Consider the following 27,106-nt stretch of genomic DNA (forward strand, 5'->3'; position numbering starts at 1 on the left):
GGGTGCCGCCTGAGCCACCGGCCGCCATCCAACTGGGCCGGTTCCCAGGGGCCGTCCCCCTTCTCTGAGTCACTGCTCTCACCTACTCTGGCTCCTGGGCCTTCTCAAAAGCCTTCTCTGAGCTACACCCTCCGAAAAGGACACTGGAACACAAATACAGTTTGGAATTTTCCTCATTCCCCAGGGCAGGTAACCTGATGAATTGTCATCTCGTCTGAATTCTTTCCAAACGTGCTTTTTACTCCTTCTCTGATTTTCAAAATAAATTAAATTACGAGTACGTAAAAGAACAAGACTGGAACTTGATTAAAAACAGTGAATACGGGGGCGCCTGGGTGGCACAGCGGTTAAGCGTCTGCCTGCGGCTCAGGGCGTGATCCCGGCGTTCTGGGATCGAGCCCCACATCGGGCTCCTCCGCTATGAGCCTGCTTCTTCCTCTCCCACTCCCCCTGCTTGTGTTCCCTCTCTCGCTGGCTGTCTCTATCTCTGTCAAATAAGTAAATAAAATCTTTAAAAAAAAAAAAAAAAAAGTGAATACATTTCCAGCCTTCCAGGTAAACAGAATGAGAACATAGGAAGTTAACTTCGCTTGAATTTACGCATGTATTTCATCATCGGACTATTTTATCAGCGAGGCACCTGTCAGACAAACTCACTGCTGTTCACACAGCTGGGACACAATCCTTTTTCTATGAGGTGTAAGGAGTTCTGGACTCAGAGGCATGGGTTCTAGTCTTTCCTCTGCTTCTCTGAGCAGGTCGCTCGTCCTCCCTGAGCCCCCACTCACCCGCCCGGAGGGTGCCGACGCCCCCGCCTGCCTCAACGGAACTTCCTCAAGAATTCAGTGAGCCGGGGTACACGGAAACACTCCCTAAGTACCGAGGGAGTACCAGCCGGTCAGCACTGTGAAACACTCCCGCTGCCCCTGCGCCTAGACGCGTTCTCGGACCCGAAGAACCGCACGTGTTCAAACGAGCATTGGCCAACCTTGAATCTGATGAACTTCTTTTTCCAGGAATGCAGTCCAGACAGATAGATTTGCTTGAGGGCTTCGTGGCTCAGCCGCAGGTCGATCCCGTCCGGGGTGACCGTGAACTGGAAGGCCACAGCTTGGTGAGCTTCTGCCATCTTCGGGAACCTCCTGGGAGGGGGAGGGGACAGTGTGACACAGCCAGCACGTCACCGGACGTCAGAGAACCCCTCACCCACATCTGGGATTCGTTCTGCAGGAAGTCTTTCCCAGCCATCTCACAAACTCAATATTCTAGTCACGGACCCAATTCCAGGACGACGTGCCGCCCCCTCCCCCGCCTGCCCAGCACCACACAGCCCACCGTCACCTCCACTGGGAGGCCCGGGGTGGCCAGCGGAGTCTAGGAGCGGAACCCCTACCGCCACCGCCACCGCCATCACCACCACTACCACGGGGGTCCAGGCCCCAGGCCCACGGAAATCCCTACCCCCAGGCCCCAGCCATCCCACTGAACCATCCTTCCAGGCCAGCAGTCCAGGCCACACCCAGCTGACCCAGGGAGCTGGTGGCCCTTTAGCCACCCTCCAGCCGCCTGGCGCAGAAGAAACCCAGAGGGCCCACAGATGAGTCCGTGAGGCCCTGAATCCCTATCTCCAGGCAGGAGCACTGGACTCTCGGGTGTGTGTGGCTGCTGTCTTGAGAGACCATCTCAGGCGCCACAAAAGACTCCATGAAAAGGAGACACACAGAACCCTCAGGAGTGGGTGTTTATGGGTGTCTACGGACGGAGCCAGGTCCCCCTCCTCCTCCTCCTCGGAGGCTCTGACTGACTTGGGTCAACAACCCAAGAGGCAGAACATTAACTGGGGGCATTTACCCTCCTGCAAGCAGCCCGGCTCTGGGCTACCTGCCCTGCCCCAACGAATAAAAACGTGTTTCCTTCAACGGCTTCAAGCAGGGTCTGTTCAGGCTCCCTTCCTCCTGGGGACTCCTGACACGCCTCCCCGCAGGCCTCCCTCCCGCCAAGCCAGCCCCTCTGCCACCTTCTGGAGCCGTGGGACTGAGCCACCCCCTCCTGCCTCTGCCGGAGCGCCCCGCCTACAAAGGAAGCTAACAGAGGAGGAAAAACTATGAAGGATCATAACAAAAACCCAAAATCGCGTGTGTGTTTTCTCATCACCAACTATCTCTCCTGTTTTTACCTGCTGAAGCCACTGAGCGCAGGTGGAGGACCGGCCCTAATCAACGGGTACCGCGCTTTCACAGACGCCCAGTTACAAGGGCCGAACGAGCTTAGTCTTCGGCTGCTTGGAGCAAGTGCCCCATCAGAGGCCCCGAGAGGCACGCGGCTTGCACTCATCTGCTCCTTCGGCAAGCGTCTGTTCACCGCCTCCCACGTTCCCGCCACAGGGAAGATCCAGACACCCACAGAAGAGTCCTCCTGCCCCCCAACAGCGCAGACAGGGAGGCCAAAAGGAGAGGGGGTGTCAGAGGGGACCTCCCGGGTGACACAGAAGCCCAGGAGCGGATTGGCAGGAGGGCAAGCCTTTCAGGCCCAAAGGTAAAACAGGACTTTAGGTAGAGGTCAAGGGCAGGTCAAGGACAGGATGGCTGGGGTCAAGGGCAGGCCACTAACTTTGGAGCGGAAGGCCCAGAGGCAGCGAGCGGAGGCAGCTGGGTTTTACATGAAGGCCAAAGGAAAAGCGTCCAAGGGCTTTAAGTTACTGTTTCTGTTCTCAAGAACAGCACTCTGGGGGCGCCTGGGTGGCTCAGTCAGTGAAGCATCCAGCTCTTGGTTTCGGCTCAGGTCAGGATCTCGGGGTCTCAGATCAGGCTCCACATGGGGCTCTGTGCTCAGCGAGGAGTCTGCTAGACATTCTCTCCCTTTCCCTCCACCTTCCTGCTCATGCTCGCCCCCTCTCTCTAATAAATAAATCCTAAAAAAAAAAAAAAAAAAAGGAAGAAGGGCTGCAGTATGGACGGTGGGCAGGGCAGGAAAGCAAGACCGGTAAGAAGTGGAGGCTCAGTCTTCCAGGAGACGGTGGCCCAAAGTGGCATGAGTGGGGACGGGGAGGACGACCCACTCCAGACAGGCTTCAGAGGCACCCTGGGGCATCTGGCTTGAACCGTCCGCTCAGAGGAGCCTCCCCCCGACACAGGAGGGTCTCTGCATGGGGAACGACAGGTGGGGGTGGGCGGGAGGGGAGAAGTGGTGTGTGGACCCCACCACATTTGATGTTGTTGGGGGCAGAGGGAGAGGCTGGCATGGGCACACCTGGAAAGTGTCAGCACACGGACCTAGGACTCCACCTTGATGATTACGAAAGAAAAGAGCAAGTCAGCAAAACTGCAAGGCCCTGGGAATAACCTTAGCTTGAGGCAACCTGCAAAGTCTCACGATGACGTAGGTGTCCTTTAGCGGGTGTGGGGCCAACCTCCCTGGCCTGGCCAACTTTGAAGAACTAGATCCCATGTCTGAAAGCAGCCAGCTCTCCGAGCGAACGCCTCCTACCAATAATTCAGGAAGTGGAAGAGGGCACCCCAACAGCCCTGACTCCTTTTCTCAAAAAGCTATCCAAGTGGCTCGAGGATTCTGCCGGCGCCTCAAGGTTAACTCTTAACCCCTCTCCACGAAGGCTTCCGATGGCACGTGCGGGGGAGGTGGGTGTCACGGAGAGAGTTCTGCAGAGCGGGAAGCGCGGCGAACAGTTACAGACTGGCCGCCCTTCCGATGATTTATAAGATCTTTCAAGGGGTTTACACGGACACGAGGGATTATCAGTGGCACTAGACAGAACTAAACACAGCGTCTGTAACTGACTCTATCCGAAGGTATGGGCCCAGCGTTCGCCCGGGGATCTGACCTCTGCCGGGAGAGGTGGGCGAGACAGACGATCGCGGTCTCCCTGCCAGGAGTCAATGGCCTTGTCAGATTCCTGACTTTAACTAAGGATTTGCGTGTTTGGATTGGTTCAAACTAAAAACCAAAGATAAGAGTCCTAAATGGACAATCTTTTTCTCGTTCTGTAGGAGCCAAGGGGCCGCCCTGTGCCGACCTCGCTCTTCATGTCATCGCGGTCATTAGTGAGCCGGCCGACAAAGGTCTGAAACACTCCCCGTGCAAATCTAGTAAAGGGCAAATCCCACCCTCTACCCTGGCACCCAGAGCCTCACGTTTAAAAACACCGACGATTACAGGGGCACCTGCGTGGCTGAGTCGGTTAACCGTCCGACTCTGGATCTCAGCTCAGATCTTGATCTCAGTCAGGGTCGTGAGTTCAAGCCCCACGCTGGGCTCTGCCTCGTGGGGAGCCTACCTTAAAGAAAGAAGAAACGATCTGCGCTTACAATGCCACCTGCTGTAGCCGTCGGGGACATGCAAATCAAAACCAAGGCCAAATGCCACCACCCGCCCACCAGGATGGCTAGAACCCGCAAGACAGAGGGTAACGAGTGCTGGCAAGGCCACGGAGAATCCGGAACCCCCACGTGCTGCCGGTGGGGATGTGTGATGGGGCGGCCACGCTGCAGACCAGTCTGGCGGTTTCTCAAAAGGTTAAACGTGGCATTAGCACACAGCCCCGCACTTCCACTCCCGGCTGCCTGCTCAAGAGAACTGGACACGTGTCCCCTCAAAATCCTGTACACAGAGGTTCGTAAAACACCATTATGCACAATAACCAAAAAACGGAAACAGCCCAATGTCCTTCCCCTGATGAGTGGGTAGATAAAACGTGGTGTAACCACCCAACAGAGTGTTCTTTCACTATAAAAGAGGAACGAGGCACCGTCACACGCTACCACGCGGATGAACCTCGAGAACCTCCTATTGCGGGAAAGAAGCAGCCAGACACAAGAGGCCACACACCGCACACTTCCATTTACGCAAAGTGTCCAGGATAGGGGGTTGGGGTACACGGTGGGGGGCACTGCGAGGGGTAGATGGCCGAGGGGAGGGATGGCTTCTTTCTGGGGTGACGAAAACGTTCGAAATCCCACTATGCTGCTGGGTGCACCTGTCTGCAAATGGACTCATAACCACAGAAGCACGAGCTTTGGATGGGCATAGGGACGGCTGGGCGAGTCATACCGCAATAAAGCAGTGATTTAAAAAAAGCCGCCTCGTGAAACCGAAGGGTCGTCTATTCAACAGTAATGCACTTAAACTACTTCTCTCCTCAAATACAGGACGCAAGTGGGCAGGGCCGCCAGTGTCCCACTCACCGAGGACTCACTCCTCCGAACAACTGTCAGCTCATGGCATCGAGGAATCACCGTTAAATATTCTTAGGGGACATAGGATATTTCGTTATTTTTTAAAAGGGCTGCTATCTTTTAGCGAGGCATACTGAAATACGTATCAATGCGATTTCGTCCTTTGTCAAGTGCACGGTCAGCTTCAAAATCACTGGGGGTGGAGGGTGCGGAGGAACACAGGTATGAAGGGCCAAGTGTGGGAACTGGTGAAGTTGGGCAGTGGCCATACGGGGGAGGGGCTCTGCTACGCTGGTCTCTTTTCTTCTATAGGTTTGTGATCCTCTCTTAATCATTTCCTAAAATAGATTCAACGAAATAAAACACCTGTCCCTCTGTAGCTCGGTGCTACGTCGGACACTCAGAGACTAACTTGCAAAGCTCCCAGCCCCTTCCAGGGCTCGTCAGTGGCTGCCTTTCTGGGCACGTCTCCCCCGCGAGCCCCACGAGCCCCACGCCAGCGCCTGCAGAGCAACAGGAGGAGACCACGTCAGATCAGGAGGGGTCCGTTTCCAGGGCTGCTGCCCGCCCACATCAAGCCTGCCCTTGCATTTCTCCGCGTTCACGACATGGCAGTATCTGCCCGACCCACCCAACGACACCTAGGATAACAACAACAAAGGCTCTCTGTCGGATCACAGCACCCTTGACCTACCGCACCCTGGCAGGAACTGCTGCCTCGGCACTGGGCACACCCTCCCCTTTCACCCAGGTGGGTGCAGGTGGAGCCTGCCCCGCCTCCGCGTCTCCCCAGAAGGACAGCCAGAGAAACGGATGAAGACACGGCTACTGTCGCTGCCCAAGGCTGACCGCACCGGGGGCTGGCGGAATAGAGAGGCAACCTGCCCTGGGGAGGGGAGGGGGGCAAGCCATTCATTCATGCACAGACGACCCGGAATGAGGGGACCTCAAAAGAGCCCCAGCAAACTTTCCTGCACCACACAGCAGACTGTTTTCTGGAAATCATAAGGCGTCGCGCACACAGGTTAAACACAGAATAATAGCTATGGACTCGACACTGCCTGGTCTCCAACTCTCCGTTGCTGGGTCGGCCTCCGTGGAGTGCCTGGCGAGGCATGGCTGTCCTGCCATTCTGTCAGAGCAGCTGGGAACCCCAACACCCCAAGGAGGAAGAGGAAGGGCCCTGGGCCAGTTGGCAGGCCGGGCCTGCGTCTGGATGCTGGCCACTTACACTGGACAGCCTCTTCTCCGTATCCCTTCCACCTTCCAGGACGGCAGTGAAGGCCACGGCACAGGAGGGCCCCAGGGGCCTGGAGAGCAGGCAGCACCCCCTCCCTGCCTCCTGGGGCTGTCAGGGGGCTGGCTCAGCCACATCCCACCTGCGCTGCACAACTAAACCGTTAGTCTCCAGGCACCAGCCTCCCTCACTGTCTTCCTCCTCCTGGATAAGGGGACCGGGCACGTAGACTCATAGTTTCCCTGCTCCTGCCACTCGCCCCTCTCAGGGATTGTCAGGATTCTGAGCTGGGGGTCACTGGTTCCTCTTCCAGCTCCTCTGTACCCAGAAATCAGCCCCCCACAGGACCTGCCTGGGGCTTTAACTTGCACCTGCACGCACGACTCCGTGTCTCACGCACGCCTCCAGCGACACCAAAGCGAGTCAACCGCAAATCAATCCCGTCAGCTTTTACACGCCCTCCCACAGTGTCTGCTGCCGTACGCAACACGCCGCTGGCTGCCAGGCCCGGACACACACAGGCTGGAGCGCCCTCACCGCGTGCCTCACCCCTGCGCTGGATGCAAGCACTAAAGCGCATCGTTTGGAAAGGTACGCTGTCCCCGCACCGCACCACCCTCACCTGAGCACCTGTCTACCTGGGTGGAAAGAGGTGGCTTCTCCGGGGACAAAGTGTACACGGCATGACCACCAGGATCCACCTGCGCCCCGAGTTCTCAGCCGGCTACACAGCACGTGGGCAGGAAGAGCAGAAAAGACGAGGGGGAGGTTGCAAAGAAAACACGGACGCATGCAAAGAGAGCTTAACCCCCCTTTCGGTCACTCACTTGTTCCCTCGAATCATCACCGAGCAACTACTGGAGGAGCTTCGGACCAGAAACCTAAGCGGGAGGGGCGCCTGGGGGGGCTCAGTCGTGAAGCTGAAGCGTCTGCCTTCGGCCCAGGGCGTTATCCCGGGGTCCTGGGATCGAGCCCTGCATCAGGCTCCTCTGCTATGAGCCTGCCTCTTCCTCTCCCACTCCCCCTGCTTGTGTTCCCTCTCTTGCTGTCTCTCTCTCTGTCAAATAAATAAAATAAAATCTTTAAAAAAAAAAAAAACTAGTTTGGTTTAAAAAAACAAAGAAACCTGAGCGGGAGGGAACAGAGTGATCGCAGAAGCACCTTCCGGGGGCACAGGCTGGCTGCTCCTCCCCCGGAGCTGGCTGGGCCAGGGAAGGCCCCTGGGGGACTACTGTCACTGTGCACCTTCCAGATCAGCTCAGGGCTGAACTGGAGGTGGGCACCTGAGGCAGCAACCCCCAGCTGCCATGGAGACGTGCCGAGACAGAAAGCCCTCTCTGTCTACGCCGTCTGGCAGGCGGTGGGCTGTGGGCCTGCTTATTTTCCCAGGCACTGCAGACATCCCCTCGGGCCGCGTCAGGTGCACAGCGCCCACCTGGGAGCCCCATCCGACGTGAGCGTGCACGAACCTCCTTGCCTGGAACACACCTGGGCGCCCCAGCGCCAGGCTGAGCATGGCCACCCTGTGACGGTGCGAACTTAGAAATCACGAAGGCCACCACAGGACACAGATTCTCCAAGGTCTGGGCCAGAGCGCTTAAGCATCTTACCCTAATCCGCTCTCGGAAACACACCAAGTCCAGAGGAAGGCACTCTGGTTGACAGCAACGACCTATTTATCACCATTTTTATAAAGTCACATCACTGGTCTATCCCGTGGCTTTTCCTCTGGGCTTCCCAAGCCCATCTCCCCCAGTTCCCCCACTTGCACCAGCACCCCTCCCCGCCCCGCCCATGACCAGGGGGCCTGCTAAGGCCAACTCACAGCTGGGATGCCTTCTGCTCTTTTTCCATTCCCATCTTCTGGCTTCACACCTCGCTTCAAACTCCCCTCCTACAGGGAGGCCTTCGAGCCCCCGTGCCCAGAGAACAGACTTCCACCCGTTCCATCTGGGGGTTCTCCCGGCACCGGCTGGAGGTGACTCTCACTTGTCAATCTTTCATTTAGTCTCCCAACAGAAGTGGGGGGCGCCTCCAGGACACGAATCCTTCTTCAGCCCGGACTCCAGTGAGGACCACAGTCAGCTCTCCAACACTGACTGCCAAGTGAACGATGTGGGGGGTGATGTTACACCACCTTGTTCCATTACGGTAAGAGTACTTCAATTTTGATAACTCTGCCCAATGCCACTCACTAGATCTTTGACCAATAAATTGGTCTGTTTTTCAAATGTGCCTGTTTGTCCTTCCCACCCACCTCTTCCTCAGACAATAATTTCTCACCATAACTCCTTGACGACAAGGTCAGCGGCCCGCCAACCCTAACACCAGCCATCCCTGAGCCGGGTCCCCTTCCCCTCCAGGAGAACACTGGCCCGGCGCCACCCCCAGCCCTCGGATTCTGGGACAGGCAGCGGGCTAAGGAAAGGAGGTGAAAGGTCAGCAAAGTGCTTAGCCCGCTTCCAAAACAGGCCCGGGGAAAATTCAAATGTGGAAATCAGCTCCGTAATAAACAAACAATAAAACCCGCCCTGTGACATCCAACCGAAATATGCGAAATATGCAATTAAGTGCCGTTCTAGGTCTTTCAACCTACCTTTGAAACCAACAGATAAGGGGAGAGGAAGCAGGTAGGCAGATAGACAGATAACGGCGTACAGATTGGTTTCTGTGCTTTTAACAACCAAGGTACAAAGAGCCCTCCTACCAAACCACTTGGCATAGGCCGGACAAGGTGATACGCGTCTCACCCGCGTTTCCCACTAGAAGCCAGCAAATGGACACTCCCTTACCAAGGAGCAGCCCAACGTGAGGGTATCAAGACACCTGCCCAAGGTCACAGCCAGCACAGAGCAGAGCTGGGGATCGCACCCGGGGCCCGGCTCCAAGCCCCACGTGTTCGCCTGCCAAGTTAAGCACTGGGTACTCCGTTAAAAGTTCCACGCAAGAGTCCGAAAGCTACACAAATATAAGATTAGGTCACTCTGTTGTAACCGAAGCGATGTGATTGCCGTCAGCAATAAAACTACAGGAGCTGCAAGCACGACGGGTGCCAACGCTGAATTTATTCACAGGCACCAGTCTCTCCACTAGAATTGCATAATTTACTCGCACACAGGAGCGGGCCCTGCCTGCTATTAAAATCCGGAGACCAGCCGCCCACCTCCTCTAGCGGGTCGACAGCTGCTCCGTTGGGAATCCTCTGAAGCAAGGTTGCCCACAGGAAGCAACGGCTTAGCGCAGCATGAACACCAGGCAGGGTCTCCAGGAGCAGAGCCTGGGTCCCTCACCAGGGAGGAAGCTGGGGCTGGCTGACAGGCCACCACACCTGGAAACACTCTCGAGAGGAGACACCGTGGGCAGAGCCTGCAGCACGGTCTTTCCTGGAGGACAGAGCAGTTCCCATCGACGGCCTCGTCTCCCGACGCCCAGCGACCAGGGCCTGGGGGGGGGGGTTCTGCTCAGCTACACAAAGCTGGTTTTGCCAACATTCCTGGCAAGTAGGGCTACCAGGTGGCACCCAGGCCAGCCTCAGTGTTGTTACCCACAGCACTTCAAGAAAATACGCAGAAGGTTCTAGAAGGCTATCATGAGCCCAGGGGTTTCCCCAGACCTGCATGTGGAGCACGGCTCATGACTTGGCTCAGGTTCCTTCTTGCTCCTTTGGTATTTAGTATTCCTGCTATCACATTCACAATTAGGGTGAGAAGTTAGGTGCAGGTAAAAAGGAGCGGTGACGTAGAAAGAGCCCCTCTCCACCTGCATGTGGGCACATACGCTCTCTGAGCCGGGTCCGGACAGGATTGTCCCTAACTGCGCTCTTGTGTTTTCTCAGTAAGTGCTATTCATACAAACAGATTATTTCCCTAACCTAATGGAGGCATCTTAGAAGCAAAAGTGTAAAACTCAAAACTCACCTGACGTCTCTGGGAAGGCTTCAGGTACCAGAAACGTGCAGGAACTGTCACTCGCGAAATGCTGTCTCTTGAATTCACGACAGAGAATTTAATATTTGCAAAAATTAACTGGCCATACAGTTCACGTACTGCGGTGAAAGATATCATAGTACCCCATTCACATTTATGGGGTAAACGTGCGGAGTCGGGGCTGATTATGGAGGGAATTCTGAGTCATTATACATTGTTTTTACAGCTCCAAAAAAACACAGCTTCTGCCCATGGAGCTACAGTAAAAATAAAGCAAATTCAAATTTATACCTGCTATTGCCCCACTTCGGGAAGTAATGGCTAGTCAGATAAAGACAGAGAAATACGATCTGAGCAAGAGCAAAGAATTCAGGAAATGTCACTGACGATCACATTTTTTAAAAAAGATTTTACTTATTTATTTGAGAGAGAGAGAGAGAACACAAGGCGGGGGAAGCCAGAGGAAGAGGGAGAAGCAGACTCCCCGCTGAGCAGGGAGCTGGCTGAAGGCCAAAGTGGGGCTCCATCCCAAGACCCTGGGATCAGGACGGGAGACAAGGCAGACGCTCAACAGACTGAGCCACCCAGGCCCCCCCAAGGGCACATTTTTATAAAGAAAATACAGAATGTCTTGGCACACCCCAACTCCCTGCACTATCTATTCCGGTATTTTCTAGAGAGGCGCCTGCCTCCAGCCACGCGACCGCGGTCCCGCTTCCCAAGAGAGGTCCCTGAACCTCTCCTCACACCTGGACATCGTTCCCACCAATGTTCCTAAAACCACGGGCAGGCTGGATTGGCCACACATGCTCTTCACCTTTGTACCCACAAGTGCAACCGAACTTGTCAACCCCAGCTCCAGCTCAGGGACCATAAAATCTGCCTGCGGCCATGGTATTCTTTGCTAGAACCCATGCCCATTTCGTACCCTTGGAACTGTGTTCACATCGGGCCTCTTACTGGATTCCCTCCTACGAGAGAACGACAGGGGTCAGCCGCACCATTTTACAGAGGAGGAAAAACCCACACGGCTGAGTCAGTGTCTCACCCAGCGGGCACCGGGGGTGGGGGTGAGGCTAACACCCAGGCCCTCTGCCTGCACAGGGGTCCGGGAAGCAGCTGGTCACAGGCACGGAGCACAAGCTTCAGAGAACACAGATCTGGATTCGAATTCCAGCTCTGCCACTGACTTGGCCCTGGGTGCGTGAGAGAGAGAGAGAGACACAGACAGAGAGACAAAGAGACCTTGAGCAAATGTCATCGCGTTATCATAACACTGTTTCCTGGCACAGAAAGCACACAGAAAATCCACCCCTCACAGCTGCAGTCCCGAGCTCCAGGAAAGTGGGTGCATGTGCCTTCTTTCCACCAGACCCCTCCCCCTCACGCTCACCGCACGCCCCACGCCCCGCGCATCTGGTACCTTCCTGACACCTCCCCGACCATCTAACATTGGCATTCAGCTTGCAGCACGTCGCTGGCTCATTTCTAGGAGACCTTATTGTACCTCCCACTGTGCAACAGGGCGTGCTTGAAAAGGTAGAAAGAAACCAAAACTCTTCACGTTAAATCTTTTTAAGGGCAGCAGAGGAGCTGACATTTAGGAAAATTAGTGACAGATGCATTATCTCATAAATGAGGAAGCCTTTCAAAATAAAGTTTGAGTTCAAGCCTAAGGCAATTTCTTAAAGGCAAGATCATTTTGTGTTTGCTTGTAATACAAACTTGTATTGCTTTTTTGTGGGGCAGTGGGAGGAGCTGGGAGGGGCTTCTAAATTGAAGGAATTAACCCCTAGCTTGACTCCGCAGAAACCTGACACCCCGGTCCTCACAGAGCTGATTTCCCACCCGTGCATCAGAATGAACAGAGGTGCGTGCACTGGGTATCAAGAGCCAGCGGAGGAAGCCAGCATACTGGTTGGATGAAGGGGTCACTGGTCCCTTGATGTGGGAAGTAACAAGTTTGCAGGTCTCCCACCCAGAAATCCCCAACCATGGTAACAAGGCAAAGCAAGGGCACCGAGTGGAAGAACCCAACGGCTTCCTTCCCCTGCCCCTCATGCCCCTTGCAGGGACTTCCCAGCCCCAAAGGACCCCATGGAGGCAGAAGGCTGCAGCAATCCAGCGGAGAAAGGGTCTCAATCATTCTTTCCATTCGATGAATATATGAGTGCCCATTTTGGCTCACAGGAATGAGGGCGAAGCCGCGTTTAAGAGCCACGTGGCAAGCAAAGATATCAGGTGGGACTTAGGGACAGTCAGAAAGAATCTAGGGTGACACTCAGGTTCCTGGGAAGGGTGGGTGAACCACCGCCCTTGGAGTATGGAGTCCTCTTTTTTATCTAAATAACCTGGGGTCCAACAACTAGAGGATAATCTTTCCCAAAGAGAGCAGCAGCCACCCTATGTCCCGCCCTCCACGGTGGCAAACATCACACTGTATACTCAGACATGGGAGACTGTCGCAGCAGCAAAATTTCTTTCAATTATTAACTTCCAAAAACATTCCTAGGCAGAAAAACAACCCACGCAACATTAAAGTAAAGGTGGACATTCCGGGGAACTGAGGGTCCAAATCACCTTAACCCAAAAACGTCAGCTGGCTTCAGCCCAGGGTCTGCTGGGAACCCAAGGTCCACCCAGTATTTGTATGGGGTAAAAGGTGAAGTTCACGAGAGGCAAGAGAATGTCAGAAATGAACAAACGGAACATATTCGTTACTTGCGTTAATTACCAGACTTAAAAAAAAAACAAAACAAAACCAACACGCCCTGTACAGCCTAGACTATTTCTAGATGCATCAAAAAGACTGTTAGGGTGGCGGTTTCTGGAGCGGGGACCCGGTGCGGAGGACAGCTCTGCGCTTTGTTCCCATAGGCACCGCCTTCATTTTGGACCGTGTGCTTCTATTATCTTTAAAACAGAAAAGTCCCCGCAGGAGAAGCTCAGGAGTGGCTCAAGCCATTCTGAAAAGACAGGCCTCATTCGAGTAGGAGACCGAGAATCTCCGAAACACACTCCAAACAGGCCAATTTTATTTTAACCTTAAAACCACCAGTTCTTCCGGAAGTGAAGTTGAGGCTTCCACCAGCAGCACTCCCGCCTGCCCCCAATAACCACGCAGAATGACTAAACCTTTTCTCGAACAAAGGAAAAACTGCTCTGGATCAAAGCGCAGAACGAGCCCCGGGCCGGAGCAGGCGCGCGTTTCCGCCTCCCACCTTCCCACCGCCCTCGCAGCTCAGGCTGCGTCTTTAATTGCTCGCCTGGAACGCGTCCTCGAGGGCACAGCCGGCAGCTGCGGCGGGCGCGCCCCGCCCCGCCCCCACCGCGAGCGTCACGTGACGGCTGCGAAAACTAGGGGAAAGGTTACCACGAGCTCCGCCCCCGGCCTGGCGCGTCCCAGGCGCTCAGATCCTGTTCCACCCGCCCGGCTCGAAGAGACCTTCCGGAGCGAGCTGGCGCGCATCGCCGGCGCTGCCAGCCTCCTCCCCCGGCGACACGCAGCGCCTCTCCGTGGGAAGGCCGAGCCCTGCGTGGCCAACCCTGGGGACAGTTAAGGGCTTAGTGCGCCCGATGCCGTCCCACGGCGGCACCGCGGCACCGCGTCCCCGCGCGCCCAAAGCGCGTCCGGGAGGGACTCGCTGCGAAGCCCAGGAAAAATTAACAGTGTTTCTATGAATGGGCACGAGGGGTCTGGGTTGCATAAGCGCGGGCCCTCCCCCGGGACTCCGCGGAGGCCCAGGCTTGGCCGCTGGGTTACCTCTGGTCCAGGGTCGGGCCAAGGGCGGCAGCAGCAAGGACGCCAGGTTTATTCCCATGGCCTCCGGGTTAGGCCACTTGTTTTCAGTACAAACTCGAAAGGTTATTTTGGCCTGTGCATGATGCCAATTTCTGCCACTGTGATACAAAGTATGTGCACTCCCAAAGACGTCCTTTTCTCTGTTTGATTCCATTCCTACAGATGGAGTTCAGTATGCAAGGTCAGGTCTAGCAATGCTTCACCGGAAGGAAACCGGTCGTTTATATGCGAAAAGGAGCCCCCAGGCGCACAGAGGCAGAACCACCCAAAACGCGCGGTCTGAGGGCTGCATTCGGGTCCTATCGGACACGTTGGCCCCAGATGACTTACGAGGCGACACTGCCTCGCCTCAACGACCGGCATGCCCATCAGCATTAACGTCCTCTGGACGCCACACTTACCGCGAGTCCCCTTAAATACTTTGGAAAAGCGGGGCGCAGGGGTGATGCTTGCTGGCATAAATAAAAGACCAGTGAGTTCGGCCATGTTTTAATCACTTGGTTTGAGGTTCGGAAGAAAATACACACGCTTGAATATCTGGAATGACCAGAAACCGGATGCCGGTGCAAGAAGATGGTGTAACAAAATACACGTTCCAAAAGGTTAAACGGATTTTCATTTTATTCGGTAACTTACAAAGTTACCAGTTTCCCACAACAATCTGCCCTTAAATATTTTAACAGCACAGGGAGCACAAGAGGAACCGAAAGCCTTGTCCTGAGTGGGGAGTACTGTCTGTTCTGTATTGAACCTGGTTAATTACTCGGGATTTTTAACTCCTGGGGTTAAAAAAAAAAGTAAGGTGGGCCCTCACCTTCGTTCCCTCCAGCTTTAACGAAAGCCAACCACCAATTTACATTACAAAGACGCTGACCCACGGCCTTTCCGAACAAAACGAAAGGAACTGGCCTGGCCGTAGTCTCGCCGAGGAAGTTGAGGTTAGGGGCTGCGCCCGTCGGGGCCCGGGAGCCCGGGTCGCTCCGCCGCCCTGACCGCGCCGTCCGGGCTCGCGGGCCAAGAGAGCCCAGGCCTGGTCACGTGACGCCCCTCCCCCACGCCCGCGCAGCGGCTCGGGGGCCCGGCGCGACCTTGGGCAGACTCTCCGCGCCCACCTGCCCTGCGCCCAGCGCCGCACCAAGGGATGGGGGGCGCTCGCAAGCGGGGACCCGACCGGGCTTCCCTATCTGGTTCCCGGCGGGCTCTCGGACCGCGCCGGGAGCCCCGCGTCAAGGGCGTGTCCTGACGGCTGCAATGCGGGGGCAGCCGCAGGGAAGACGGTGGACCGCGCACCTGGGAGTCTTGAGGCCCGAGCGTCCCTCTAGTTTCCGCTTGGGACCAGCCCGCGACCCCAGGACGGCCCCCCAGACCCAATCCACACCCGGAGGGGGAAGGGTTGAGGCGGGATCGAAAGGGGACTGGTGGCGTCCCGCCAAGTCCAGAAGGCCGAGCATCCCTCCTGCAGCCTCAGCGACCCTCGGACGGACCCCCAGACCCAATCCATTCCTGAGAGGGGTGGGATGAGAGGAAAAGGGAGCCGGCGTCCCTAGTGGCTCCAGGCCGGAGGCATCCTGCCAAATCCAGAGACCCAAGCATCCCTCCAGCTCTGGCACTGTACCAGCGGGCGGGCTGACCGACCCTCGGGCGTACCCCCAGACCCAACCCACTCCTGAGAAATGGGAGTCACGAGCTTGGCGCATCCTGCCAAGTTCGGAAGGTTGAGCATCCCTCCCGCTGCCGCACCAGACCGGCACCCGAGGCCCGCGCGCAGATCGGCACCCGAGCAGACCCCACCCCCCGACCCAACCCACGGCGGTAGGTGGGGAGTCCCTGCCGCGCTCCCATTTGGGCCTCCTGACGAACCCCGCTGTCTTGGGGGGATGCTGGGGGTTCCCGTCCGCGCGGTGGCCCCGCGGCCCCCGCCCCCGCCTGGGTCCGGGCCCTGGCAGTCCCCGCGCGCCCCACCCTGGAGCCCGCCGCGGCCCGCAGGCCCGCACCCACTCGCCCGCCCCCGCCGCGCGCGCAGCCTCGGCCCAGCCTTACCAAGTCAGCGAAAGGAGGTGCTGTGGCGGCGGCGGAGGCAGCGGACTGAGCGCGCAGTGAGCGAGAGCCGGGGGCTGGAGGGCCGCGGGCGAGGCCGAGTGCACCCGACGCCGGCCGCAGCCGATTGGCTGAAGCTTGCGGGGCTGCGGTGCGGGCGGGGCTGAGACTCCCGGCGCTGGGCGGGCGGGGGGCGGGACCTGGACGGGGCGGGGCCTCGGCGGCTCTTAGGGGAGCCTGTCAGGTGAGGAAACTGAGGCTGCTGGGGGACTCGCCACCTCCGCCTCTGCCAGCATGGGGCCCAAGACGAGATTCCTCACCCTGGAGACTCTTGTTTTCTCATCTGAAAAATGGGCCAGCTCATTTGAGCCAAGCCCATAAAAGCGCTTAGCATGGTGCCTGGCTCAGGCTAGCCCTTTACAGCCATTGCCGCCTATAATCCTCAAAGCACCCCCTATAAATAGCTGATCCCAGCCGGGGCTGCAGAAAGGATCACTAACTTGAGCACGACCACACAGCTAAGAAAATGGATCCGACGTCGGGGCCAGGTCTGACTCCAGAGCCCATGCCCCAAATCCGACCTTATTCCCGGAGTGACAGCTAAGGCTTTCCGGAGGCAGCGTGGCTCCCCCCTCCCTCGGGGGCTTTGATAAGATTTGGTAAACTAATTATTCAGGCGCTTAAAGCAGTGTAGGTCCCAGGAAAGACGTGCCTGGAGGTGGGAACAGAGTGATGGGGAGATCCTTGTGTGAGCCACTGAACTCAGGAGAGGGGCCAGGGATGGAAACTGCTCACTGGCAGATCCCAGGAGTCTAGGCTGGGGGACAGCTGCCGCAGGGCGCTCAGGGAAGACTGGGCAGTGTTTCCCCCCAACCCACCCTTGCCCCTTCCCCCTCTTCCTTTGAAATGCTCCCAGGCCCTAGCTGGTGGTCCTGCACACAGCAGGTGCTTCGTAAATGCACCAGTTATATGAACAGAGACCTGGCTCTCCTAAAGGTCAATGACTTCTTTTGGCTATTAAAACTCCACGCTTCCCTCCATCTTTTGGTCTGTATTATTTGGTGGTTACCGCTGAAAGATTTAGAAGAGAAAATGAAAGTTCCCTCTTGTTCCCGCCCCCCTCACTGCCACTACTGCAGCTAACTACCGATGCACACTCTGCTGGCTGTTTTAAATGAAGTCATAGGATAGGTGCTATTTGTAACACTTGTTTTCACAGAGTTCCCCGTGGAGACAGAGATGACCTCCTCTTTCGCAGTGTTTAACCTGCCCCGTGGACACTTAGACCCCCTTTTCACCCTTGCGGGTACAAAGAGAGCTGCACCAGCCTGTCAGCGTGCCTCTCTGAGCTCTGGTTTCTCTCTGTACGTCCTAGAAGCGGAGGAACCAAGTCAGAGAGCAGGCACCTGCAACATTTTGGAGACATATTTGGTGTCACTTGCCAAGCCACCCTCAAAAAAGCTTACTAACATCTTTTCTGACCCAGGCGTGGGAACCGAACGGTCTCCAGGAGATCATCAGCGCTGTCCGTCACTATCCGTTCTTTTCATCTTTGCGGATCTTAGAGGAGAGGGTGTAGATAACGCTCCTTATTTTAATTTGCATTTCTTTGAAGCTAGAAATTGGAGATTTCCTGCCCCTGCTGGCTCCTGTCTGGCCCCCGAGCGGTCCCAGGTTGCGACCCCCTCCCTTCCCCTCAAGATTTTACAGCCCACGAAAGCAAGTGGGCTGGGCCAGGGCCCACCTGCACAGAGCGCGTGGCTGCCTGGCCCCTGTGTCCTCTGCTCCACAATCATGGCACATAGGCCTTTCTCGCTGATGCCTTGGACTCTCACCCTCACCTCAGATGCCCTTCCCTCCTTTCCCCAGAACCCCGGCCCACTGCGTGCAGGTCCCGGCCCAAGGGTACTCGAGCCCTGCCGTGCTCCCCTCTGGGATTATTCCTGCGTCCTGTATGTTCCCAGGGCTCTGCGGCCTTGACCATGCACCTCTCCCCGCGTGCCGCCTCGGTGCCACCTGCAGGCCTGGCGAGGCAGGGGCAAGGGCAGGACCGCGGTCCTTGGGGCCACCGGGTTGCCGCGGTCACCCGTGCCCCAGTGACTAGGCTCTCGGGCCACGGTGAGCAAGCCCACACCCACCAGCAAGCAGTTGCAGCGGCAGCGTAGAGGCTTCATTCCCTCCCCAGGCTCTGCTCCCGGGACTGCAGCTCCCTAGGGCGGCTTGGCAGCCGCTATTAATAAAAAGCCCAGGAGCTAGGCCCCTGGGGACCTCCAGGCCTGTCGGATCCTATGTTCCCTTTGGGCCAAAAATATTCCCGAGTTGGCCTCAGAAACTGGAGGAGTCTTTCTCAAGCTCCAGTTTGTTGCTGTTGTTGTTGTTGTTGTTTTTCAATTCTTGCCCAGTTTGAATGGAGCATACTGTGACAGCTGCTATCGTGGCTTTAAGGAAACCTTTTTTTTTTTTAGTGCATCTACTGTCGGGGTGCCTGGGTGGCTCAGCCGGTTAAGGTCATGATGGCTCAGGTCATGATCCCGGAGTCCTGGCATCAGGCCCCACATTGGGCTCCCTGTTCAGCCGGGAGTCTGCTTCTCCCTCTCCCTCTGCCTCTTCCTGCTTGTGTGCTCTCTCTCTCATTCTGTCTCTCTCAAGTAAATAAATAAAATCTTCAAACAAATTAATGCACCTACGTCTCTATTATCACTCTATTATCACTTTTATTACTCTAAAAATATCTTTTCATGGAAAAATTCAAGCATCTAAAAATTAACAAGATCAGTATCGTAAAGTCCTGGATAACCAAACAAAACAGGTTCGACAATTACCAAGTGAGGGCCAAACGTGTTTGTCTCTCCTCCGGCCACTGCCTCTGGAATTCTTGAAGGCAAACCCAGAAATCCCGCAGTTCTGTCCGCTCCTGCTGGAGTACAGATCCCTGAAAGATTGAGGTTCTTTTTAAAAAACACCCCCCCACACACACACAAAATACACCCTCAATACCATTGTCCAACCTAAAATAGCAGAACAATTCTAACACAAAACTTGTAAGGCCCTCTTGGCTGCCAAGAGCACAGCTGAGGCCACTCTCCCGCCAGCCTGCTTACTTGCTGGCAGTTCCCAGCAGCAGAGTCTGATCCCAAAGCGTGTGAGACTTTGTGGAACTCGGCTCTCGCTCCCCAAAGGAAACAATTTTGTAATCCCCGAGTTCTGTAATTTTCGCTCCTCTCCGGGGCTTCGAACCCCTCTGAACTTGAACCCGGGCCACGGTAGGTAGTGGGCAAATAGCAGCAGTCCCACGTCAGCTGGCGATAATGTTTGCTCAGCCAGCATCCCTGGGGTTTGGTGAGGACAAAATGAGGTAATGCAGACGCCAGCAAACGGGACCGACGCGGCTCGACCACGTGCCGGTGATAGGAGCTCCTAGTAACGACCAAAGGGTAGTCTTCATTAAATAGGCTTGCCCTGCGACCCAGCAATCCTGCTCCGGTTATCCGCTGGGAAGAAACGAGAGCACATGTCTATGGGACAAAAATCCAGAAACGACCCAAATGGCCATCACCACAGAACGGTTAAATCCATTGCAGGTTCTCCACAGAGCAGAAAAATAAGCGGCAAGGAAAAAGAGTAAACTAACGCCCGCACGCAAGTGGACAAATCCTATGGAACTTACGCTGCGTGAAAGCCAAACGCACAGAATGTTTATCCGCTGTACGATTTCTGTAACAAGTGGTGCATATTAACTGCAGTGATGGGTATTGATGAGAAGCACTGGAAGGAGCCCACGGGGGCCTCGTGGGGTAATGTGAAATTCCAGGCTCTGGATGCCCGAGATCACGCCCGTGGTGACGCTCCTTGCTACCTGCGTGTGAAGCCTCAATTTTTAAAATTAAAAATTAAGGGGCACCTGCGTGGCTCAGTCCGTGAAGCATCTGCCTGCAGCTCAGGTCATGATCCCTGGGTCCTGGGATTGGGAGTGTTGGGCTCCCGGCTTGGTGGGGAGCTTGCTTCTCCGTCTCCTTCTCCCCCTCCCTGCCCCTGCTCTGCGCTCGCTCTCTCTCTCTCTCAAATAAATAAATAAATAAATAAAATCTTTCTAAAAAATTAAAATAGTTTTCGAGGTAGGTGCGGCATTGACCCTTGGTGGCAAGAGTGAAGCCATCTGGGTGGTCATGAAGAGGAGCTGACAAAGTTGACTCGCCTGGGGACACAGCAGCATTAGAAGGGAGAGGAGGAAAGGCCAGCTGCCAGCCTCTTGCTGGTGCAGGGGAACAGCGGGGAGAGCAGCAGTGACAGTGTCCAGAGCCTGGGAGGTGGCAAAGCTGTGGGCAGGAGTGGCAAAGGAGGCCTGCACACCCCAGCCCCTCACCTTCCTCTCCACTCCTCCTCCCTGTCCTGCTGCCACGCCTCCCCTCCAAGGCCAGGACTCCACTCTTGTTTCCTCTGCACCTGGAAGTAGCCAGCGCCCCGACGGGCCCGCTGTGGGCACGAGGAAGGTTGGCTGAAGCTTGCCTTACTGGGGAAGCATCACAATAAAGAAGAGCAGGGGCCCGGGAGTGGGCACACCTGGCCACCAGCCTGGCTCTGCCGCTGGCCGGCTGCGTGGACATCTCACCCCCCTCTCCGGGCCTCAGTTCCCTCACCTACACAGGTGAGGACGTGGCACTTGGGCACGAATGCACAACCTTCTTACCACTGCTTCTTTGGAGAAGCAGTAATTCTAGTGGCTTAGGGGTGTGAGGTCCAGAACCACATGGCCTGGGTTCAAACCCTGACTCTCCCGCTTGCCCTGCCGAGTGCTCTTAAGCTTCTCTGTGTCCTGGTCTGTAATATGGGGAGAGTAATCGAAGCGGCCTTGGAGAGCCTTGATGAAAATGACATGAGTAACTGATGGGAAGCGCTTAAACATCCCAGGACACAGTAGGTGCCGTGTAAGTGTTAACTATGAATATTAGCTTCCCTCCGTGGAGCCTCTATTGTAAAAGCTTCTGTTTGTAAACAGTAAGATGTAATCAATGAATAACTTATTTCCTGGTTTATTAACCAGGAATGCAGATATGATCAACAGCCAAAGCTCACGATCTGGTCTCGCTTTCAACAGATGTTTATTCCAAAGTCCAGGTTGCCACGACCTGGTGCATTGCGGGCCAAGGGCAAAAAAAAAAAAGTTGGGCCTTTTGAACCGCACAGTTTCGTTTCAAATACATGTGGAACCTCTTTAAGCCTCTTTAAAAGGTCAGAATAGTTCAAGGGCCACCTTTGTGACTTCAGCTCCCCGTCATCTCCGAGGTCCCCATGAGCCCAGCCGGCCCGGAGAGTGGGCTCTGGGGCCGGGACCTGAGCTTCCAGGTGTGAGCAGAGCAGCGTGCTGGGTACAAAGCAGAGCACTGAGCTGGGCGTCCTGGAAGTCGGCAGCTGGACCGGTCCCCAGCTGGAGCCGGGCCCGCCTGGACTGGGGCCTCAAAGATGGGGAGAGGTGACCCTCCCATAGCGCCTATTAGCAGGTGCCTGAATAGCCGACTGAGAACGTTGGCAGACGACTTCTGTGTCAAGCAGCAAATCCCCCCTCCTTTGGAGGGAGGAGGAGATGGGCAGCTAGCCCCTTGGGTCAGTAGCTGTTACGCTCTGTGGGGAGGGTCACTAACGGACATCTGCTGACAGCTACAACCCTTTCCTCAGAAAAACGCACACACCCAAACAGAGGGAAATAATTTCAGTCTTGGAGCTTCTCAAGCCCGCCGACAAACTCCCAGCTCAGACAGGTGAAGAAAAATCATCTGAAAGTTGGAAATAAACCAAAAGGATATTTGACTGTTCTTTCACGGGCTCATTGTCTAACAGGCCCATCCACGGATTCGCTTCCTCTCTGGGGAAGCGTATCTTGACCAGGCCCCAGACTACACAAAGTTACATGTTACCCAGTAGATTTTTGTCCCACAGAAATGCAAAGGATTTCTGTCGGTAGAAAAAAAAAGTATTCCCCAAAGTTATGGTTTCATTGCCCTATAGGATGTTAAGCTGTTTGGGACCTATTTAGGAAAAACTCAGATTTTCGTCCACCTTCCTGTGTAGGGAAAATGGAGTTCTTCCTGCTCTGTGTCTCTTCCCTGTGCTTCTCCTTTACCCCCCAGCAGAGAGCTTTGCTTCTGACACTTCCCGTCACCAAACCCCCACTGCCCAGGGAGCATCAGATCCTACAGGTTAAGGGCTCCATCCCACAAGATGCCCCCCCCATCCCCACCACTTCAGACCACAGGTGACATGTCACCTGTTCTGACCAACCCGCTATAGAGGTTCCAAAGACCCCTCTTCAGGCCTGATGAATTTGCTAGAGCGGCTCACAGAGCTCAGGAAACACTGACTTAGTTTTACTGATTTATTAGAGGGCACGACAAAGGTGCCGACGAACAGCCCCGTGAGGAGGGGCGTAGGGCAAGGTCTGGAGCTTCTGTGGTCCAGCTTTCTCCTCTGTCGGAGCCTCCGGACTCAGCCTCTAGAATCCTCCTGCTTTGAACTGCTTTGAGGTCCTGCTACATCCCTCACTGACAAATTTACATCTTGGACATTTGCTCCCTTTGTATTTGAGTCGCGTTTTTGACTTACTGAGAACCCCGTCTGACACACATTACTGTGCCTGAGAAGCCGGGGCCTTTCTGAGGGCTGACACCTGGTGCAGAGCGTCTCAGGGAATGAAGGGTGAGACAGGCGGGGCCTCGAACGTTCCTGGGACTCTGGGGTCTCTTGCTGTAAACGGACTCACTTCTCAGGCCGCCCAAAGTGGAACCTATCTGAGGGCGGAGACGATGACAGCTGCTGGGGGTGGTGGGGGGTGCTCTTTTCGCCCATAGCATCTTCCCGCAGCAGTGCAACCCTAGGGGAGACCGTGCTGGGAAAGAGTTGGGGGCACCCACGCCCAAAGCCCCCTGGGCCAGCAGCGGCCGCCTGGCAAACCACGGGACCATTTCCCCAAGCCCTACAGTTTGTACCGTGCCCTTCCACTCAACCGTGCTGCTACCCTCACACTTCCAATGTATTCCATATTTTCTTTTTCCTTAAAAAAGCTCTAGGATGACTGGAAATATCAGGGCCCGAGGAAAGCACTGTCCAGCCTGACAACACTTGTCTTTGGTCCTCATCCCGAGCAGAAAATACTTCAAGATTCTGGGTTCAAGACAGAGCACGCATAGTCTGCTTCCTGTGCTCTGTGAACCATTTGGGCTCCAAGTCCTGCCCTGCCCCGACTGCTGCCCCGGGCTAGTCCCTTCCTGTCCCTAGCAGGCCCTCCTCGTTTATGGAAGGAGGGTCGAATAAACAAACTCATCAGTGGAGCTTTCTCCCAGTGGTGGGAGAACTTTTAAGCATCTACTGAGCACCTGCTGCATGCCAGGGAACAAGCTAACAAGGGAGTGACTGCAGAATGTGAGATCCTCAGGGGCCCCCTTCCACCGTGCTCCATCCCATCCCGCACCTCCTCCTCCCTGTCCAGCACAAGTCCTCCCGAAGCTCACAAGTGATAGCAGTGACCCATGAGCCCCGTGGACCAGCAGAGGCCACTTAACAAACCACATTTGCCTCCTTCCCTGGATCCCATCCCGTGCTGCATTTCACTGTTGCCTCATCTTCCCCTCCCAGGAGCCTTCTCCTTCTGTAACCTGTGAGTCACCCCACGCCCCAGGTTCTCCTCCTCCCCTGGGACCTGTTCTCAGATGCCTTGCCTGGCTCACCTCCATCTGCCCTTCCCAACCTAGATGTGGCTCCAAGCCTCTGACTTTGGCCCTGCCTCGGTCACCAGCTGTGCTCCCCTGCGAGCTCTCACCCCACCACGATAGCACCCCCATTCCGAGCCTCCCAAATCCTCACCAGAGGGACCCTCCCCAGGTGCGATGATGGACCACTTGCTTCCCGGGGCTGAGTTACCCACCAGAAGGAGAAGGCCAGCTTCAGGCGCCAGTGGAGTGGGGCCACAGAGAAAAGCGTGTGTGTGTGTGTGTATGTGTGTGTGTGTGTGTGTGATATTTTCTGTGTCACAGAAAGCAGCAAATAGTCATCAAGGGGAAAATTAGAACTTCGATGAATTTTCTTATACTTATTTTAGTTTAGTATATATCTTTTTAATTACATATGAGGGAGTCACCCTAATTCTCTTAGCAAATAGGGCTCTCAAAAGATCTGAATCTAGGGGCTCCTGGATGGCTCAGTCGGTTAAGTGGCTGAATCTTGGTTTTGGCTCAGGTCACGATCTCAGGGTCCTGGGATCGAGCCCTGCGTCAGACTCTGTGCTGGGCATGGAGTCTGCTTAAGATTCTCTCTCTCCCTCTCCCTCTGCCTCTCACCCTCCCTCCCCCGCTTGTGTATCTGTTCTCTCTCTTTCTCTTAAAAAAAAAAATCTGAATCCAACCTTGGTCAGACCCATATTCATTCATTCGTTCATTCATTCATTCATTCATTCATTGGGCAAATATATACTAAGCACCTCCAAAGTGCCAGGATTGTTCTAGGTACTGGAACTCAGCAGTGATAGAGCCCATAGACCAAGCCCTATCCTCAGGAGCCCACGTTCTGGCGGGAGAGGCAGGCAAGCAGCAAATACTCTTTCATGTGAAAAGAAAGGGTGAAGGAGAAAAAACAAAACAGGGAGTGGGACCGAGGGTGCATGGCCTAGCTCAGGGTAGGTGAGGCTAGCTTATTATTTTCAATAGACCATAAGTTCCTAAGGGTGGAAACCCTTGTAACCCCACCTCACCCATCATAGTGTCTCAGAAATGTTAGCTGAATGATTAACTGATGGGTGAGTGGATGGATGGGTGGATGGCTGGATGGGTAAATAGATAGGAGGACGGGTGGATGGATGGATGGGTGGATGGCTGGATGGGTAAATAGATGGGAGGACGGGTGGATGGATGGCTGAGTGGATGGATGGGTGGATGGATGGGAGGACGGGTGGATGGATGGGTGGTAGATGGGGGATTAGCTCCCTCATTCCTCTCCCATTGGGCCCTTCCTTTCTAGGCCCTCAACCTATCACGAAGTCTTCTTCAGGACGCTCTAAACTTCTCTCCCGTCTGTTCTTCTTCATGCTGTGCCTAAGGTCACCTTCTGAGTCACAACATCTTTGATGCACCCTGTGGCCTCAGGCAGACCTAGCTGCGCCATTTGTCAGGTCCAAGGCAAAATGAAAGCGCAGAGACTCTTGTTCAAAATTATTAAGCATTTCAAGATGGTGACGACTGAGCATTAAAGCAACCACAGGGACCTGATTGCTGGTTCTTCTGACTGCGTGGGCAGCACACCCGTGAAACCGGGCCTGCCCTGAAGGCCTTCCCAAATCTGCACTTAAAGGGCCACCCAGCCTGGGCTTATAAGCCTCCATGACTTCTGTGCTCCATGCCTCAAGACTTCATCCCACTTCCTGCCTCTGGGTGTCTGCTCCCACTGTTCCCGCTGCCCAGGGTGCCTTCCCCACTCACCTCTTGTCTTTGTACAGAGCCGTGGCTAGATGTTAGGAAGGGAGATAGGGTAAATCAGACGTAGTTCTGACGCTCCTGAGAAAATGCTCCAAGGGCATCTGAGCTCTGGCTCGGCTGTGGCCCTGCCCACCTGTGAGGCCCAGAGAGGGTACACGTTCTTCTGTTGCAAAATGGGCAGCAACCGGGCCGGTGCTACGTCCACGTGGGCCTCTGCTCACAGCCCTCCTCCTTTTTAAAAATCTAAGATATGGGCTGCCTGGGTGACTCAGTTTAGTGTCCAACTCTTGATTCTGGCTCAGGGCATGATCTCAGGGTGGTGAGATCGAGCCCCATGTCGGGCTCCATGCAGCGTGTGGAGTCTCCTTAAGATTCTCTCTCTCCCTCTCCCTCTGCCCCTCCCTGCCCCCTGCGAGTGCCCTCTCTCTCTAAAAAACAAAGAAACCCAAGATGTGACTCACATGTACTGTAATACTCATCCTTTGAAAGTGTACAATTCAGTGGTTTTTAATATATACACGAGGTTGTGTAACTATCACCACAGTGCTGTTCCAGAACATTCCCCACACATTCCTTCCTAAAAGAAACCCCCTTCCCAATAGCAGTGGTCCTCCCAGCCCTGCAGCCCCTGGCAAGCACCACTCCACTTTCTGTCTGGGCAGATTTGCCTGCCTGGGACATTTCACACACATGACACCCAGCACTATGTGGCCTTTTGTGTCTGGGTCCTTCCATGTTTTCACAGTTCATCCATGTCGTAGCAGGTGTTAGGACTCCTTTCCTTTTTATGGCTGGATTAATAGTCTATTGTGTGTCTAGACTACATTTTGGTGGATGCCCAGAGCACCCACGCATCAGCTCCCAATGTCTGGAGGCTGCAGGTGCCTGGCTCCCACTCTGACCTTGACCCTGAAATACACCAACTCAGATACCACCTGCTCCAAGATGTCTCTCCCCAGATGCCCCCCGAAGAGACTGACAATCCCTTCTTCTGGTCCTCCAGCAGGGCCCGGTTGCAGGACACTCCACCTTCTCGAAGACCCGGGGCGCCTCCCCGCCCCACTCCAGATCCGGAAGTGCAGCCGCGACGGTGCCTGAGGCCCCGCTCGGCCAACGCGCCGAAGCTTCGGTGGAATGGAAAAGAGGGAAATCGGCCGGATGCTAATTGGCCGCCGCATAAGCTATTTCCTTGAGATCGCTCGCTTTTGCTGGGAGGAGAGAGGAGCCGGGAAATTCGGGGGTGGTATGGGGTGGGGACACGGAAATGACCCGCTGGAGGGAGACGGGGCGGGAGCAGCAGACCGGAGGTCGCCGGCCGTTGCAGGAGGCGGTTCAGTTAAAAACGCCCCGTCGCGCTGCTTCCCGGACTTTGTGCTTTTCGTGCAGGAAGCTCGGGCCACCTAGCGACGCGGCCGCCCCTCCGGTGCCGGGCTGGGTGCCCCGCGAGCCGCCGCGGC

General features: G+C 55.5%; 1 protein-coding gene across 5 annotated transcripts in view; it reads right to left on the minus strand.

Moving 5' to 3' along the window:
• Window positions 1-19,428, minus strand: part of CPT1A (carnitine palmitoyltransferase 1A) — a 54,007-nt gene extending 34,579 nt beyond the window's left edge. For 2 of the 5 annotated variants that reach the window (XM_048215154.2, XM_057317200.1), the window contains exons 1-2: window positions 16,195-16,338; window positions 989-1,142 (exon numbers count right to left, since the gene is read on the minus strand). In XM_048215154.2, the coding sequence (XP_048071111.1) occupies window positions 989-1,129 (141 nt within the window). In that variant the 5' untranslated portion in view covers window positions 1,130-1,142; window positions 16,195-16,338. Of the gene's footprint in view, window positions 1-988; window positions 1,143-8,251; window positions 14,944-16,194; window positions 16,339-19,013; window positions 19,124-19,292 lie in introns of those variants that run through there. The other 3 variants (XM_048215155.2, XM_057317199.1, XM_057317201.1) reach the window with 3 other exon arrangements.
• Between the last annotated feature and the right edge of the window lie 7,678 nt (window positions 19,429-27,106).

This window comes from Ursus arctos, unplaced genomic scaffold (assembly GCF_023065955.2).
Source record: "Ursus arctos isolate Adak ecotype North America unplaced genomic scaffold, UrsArc2.0 scaffold_23, whole genome shotgun sequence".
Classification (NCBI taxonomy): Eukaryota; Metazoa; Chordata; class Mammalia; order Carnivora; family Ursidae; genus Ursus; species Ursus arctos.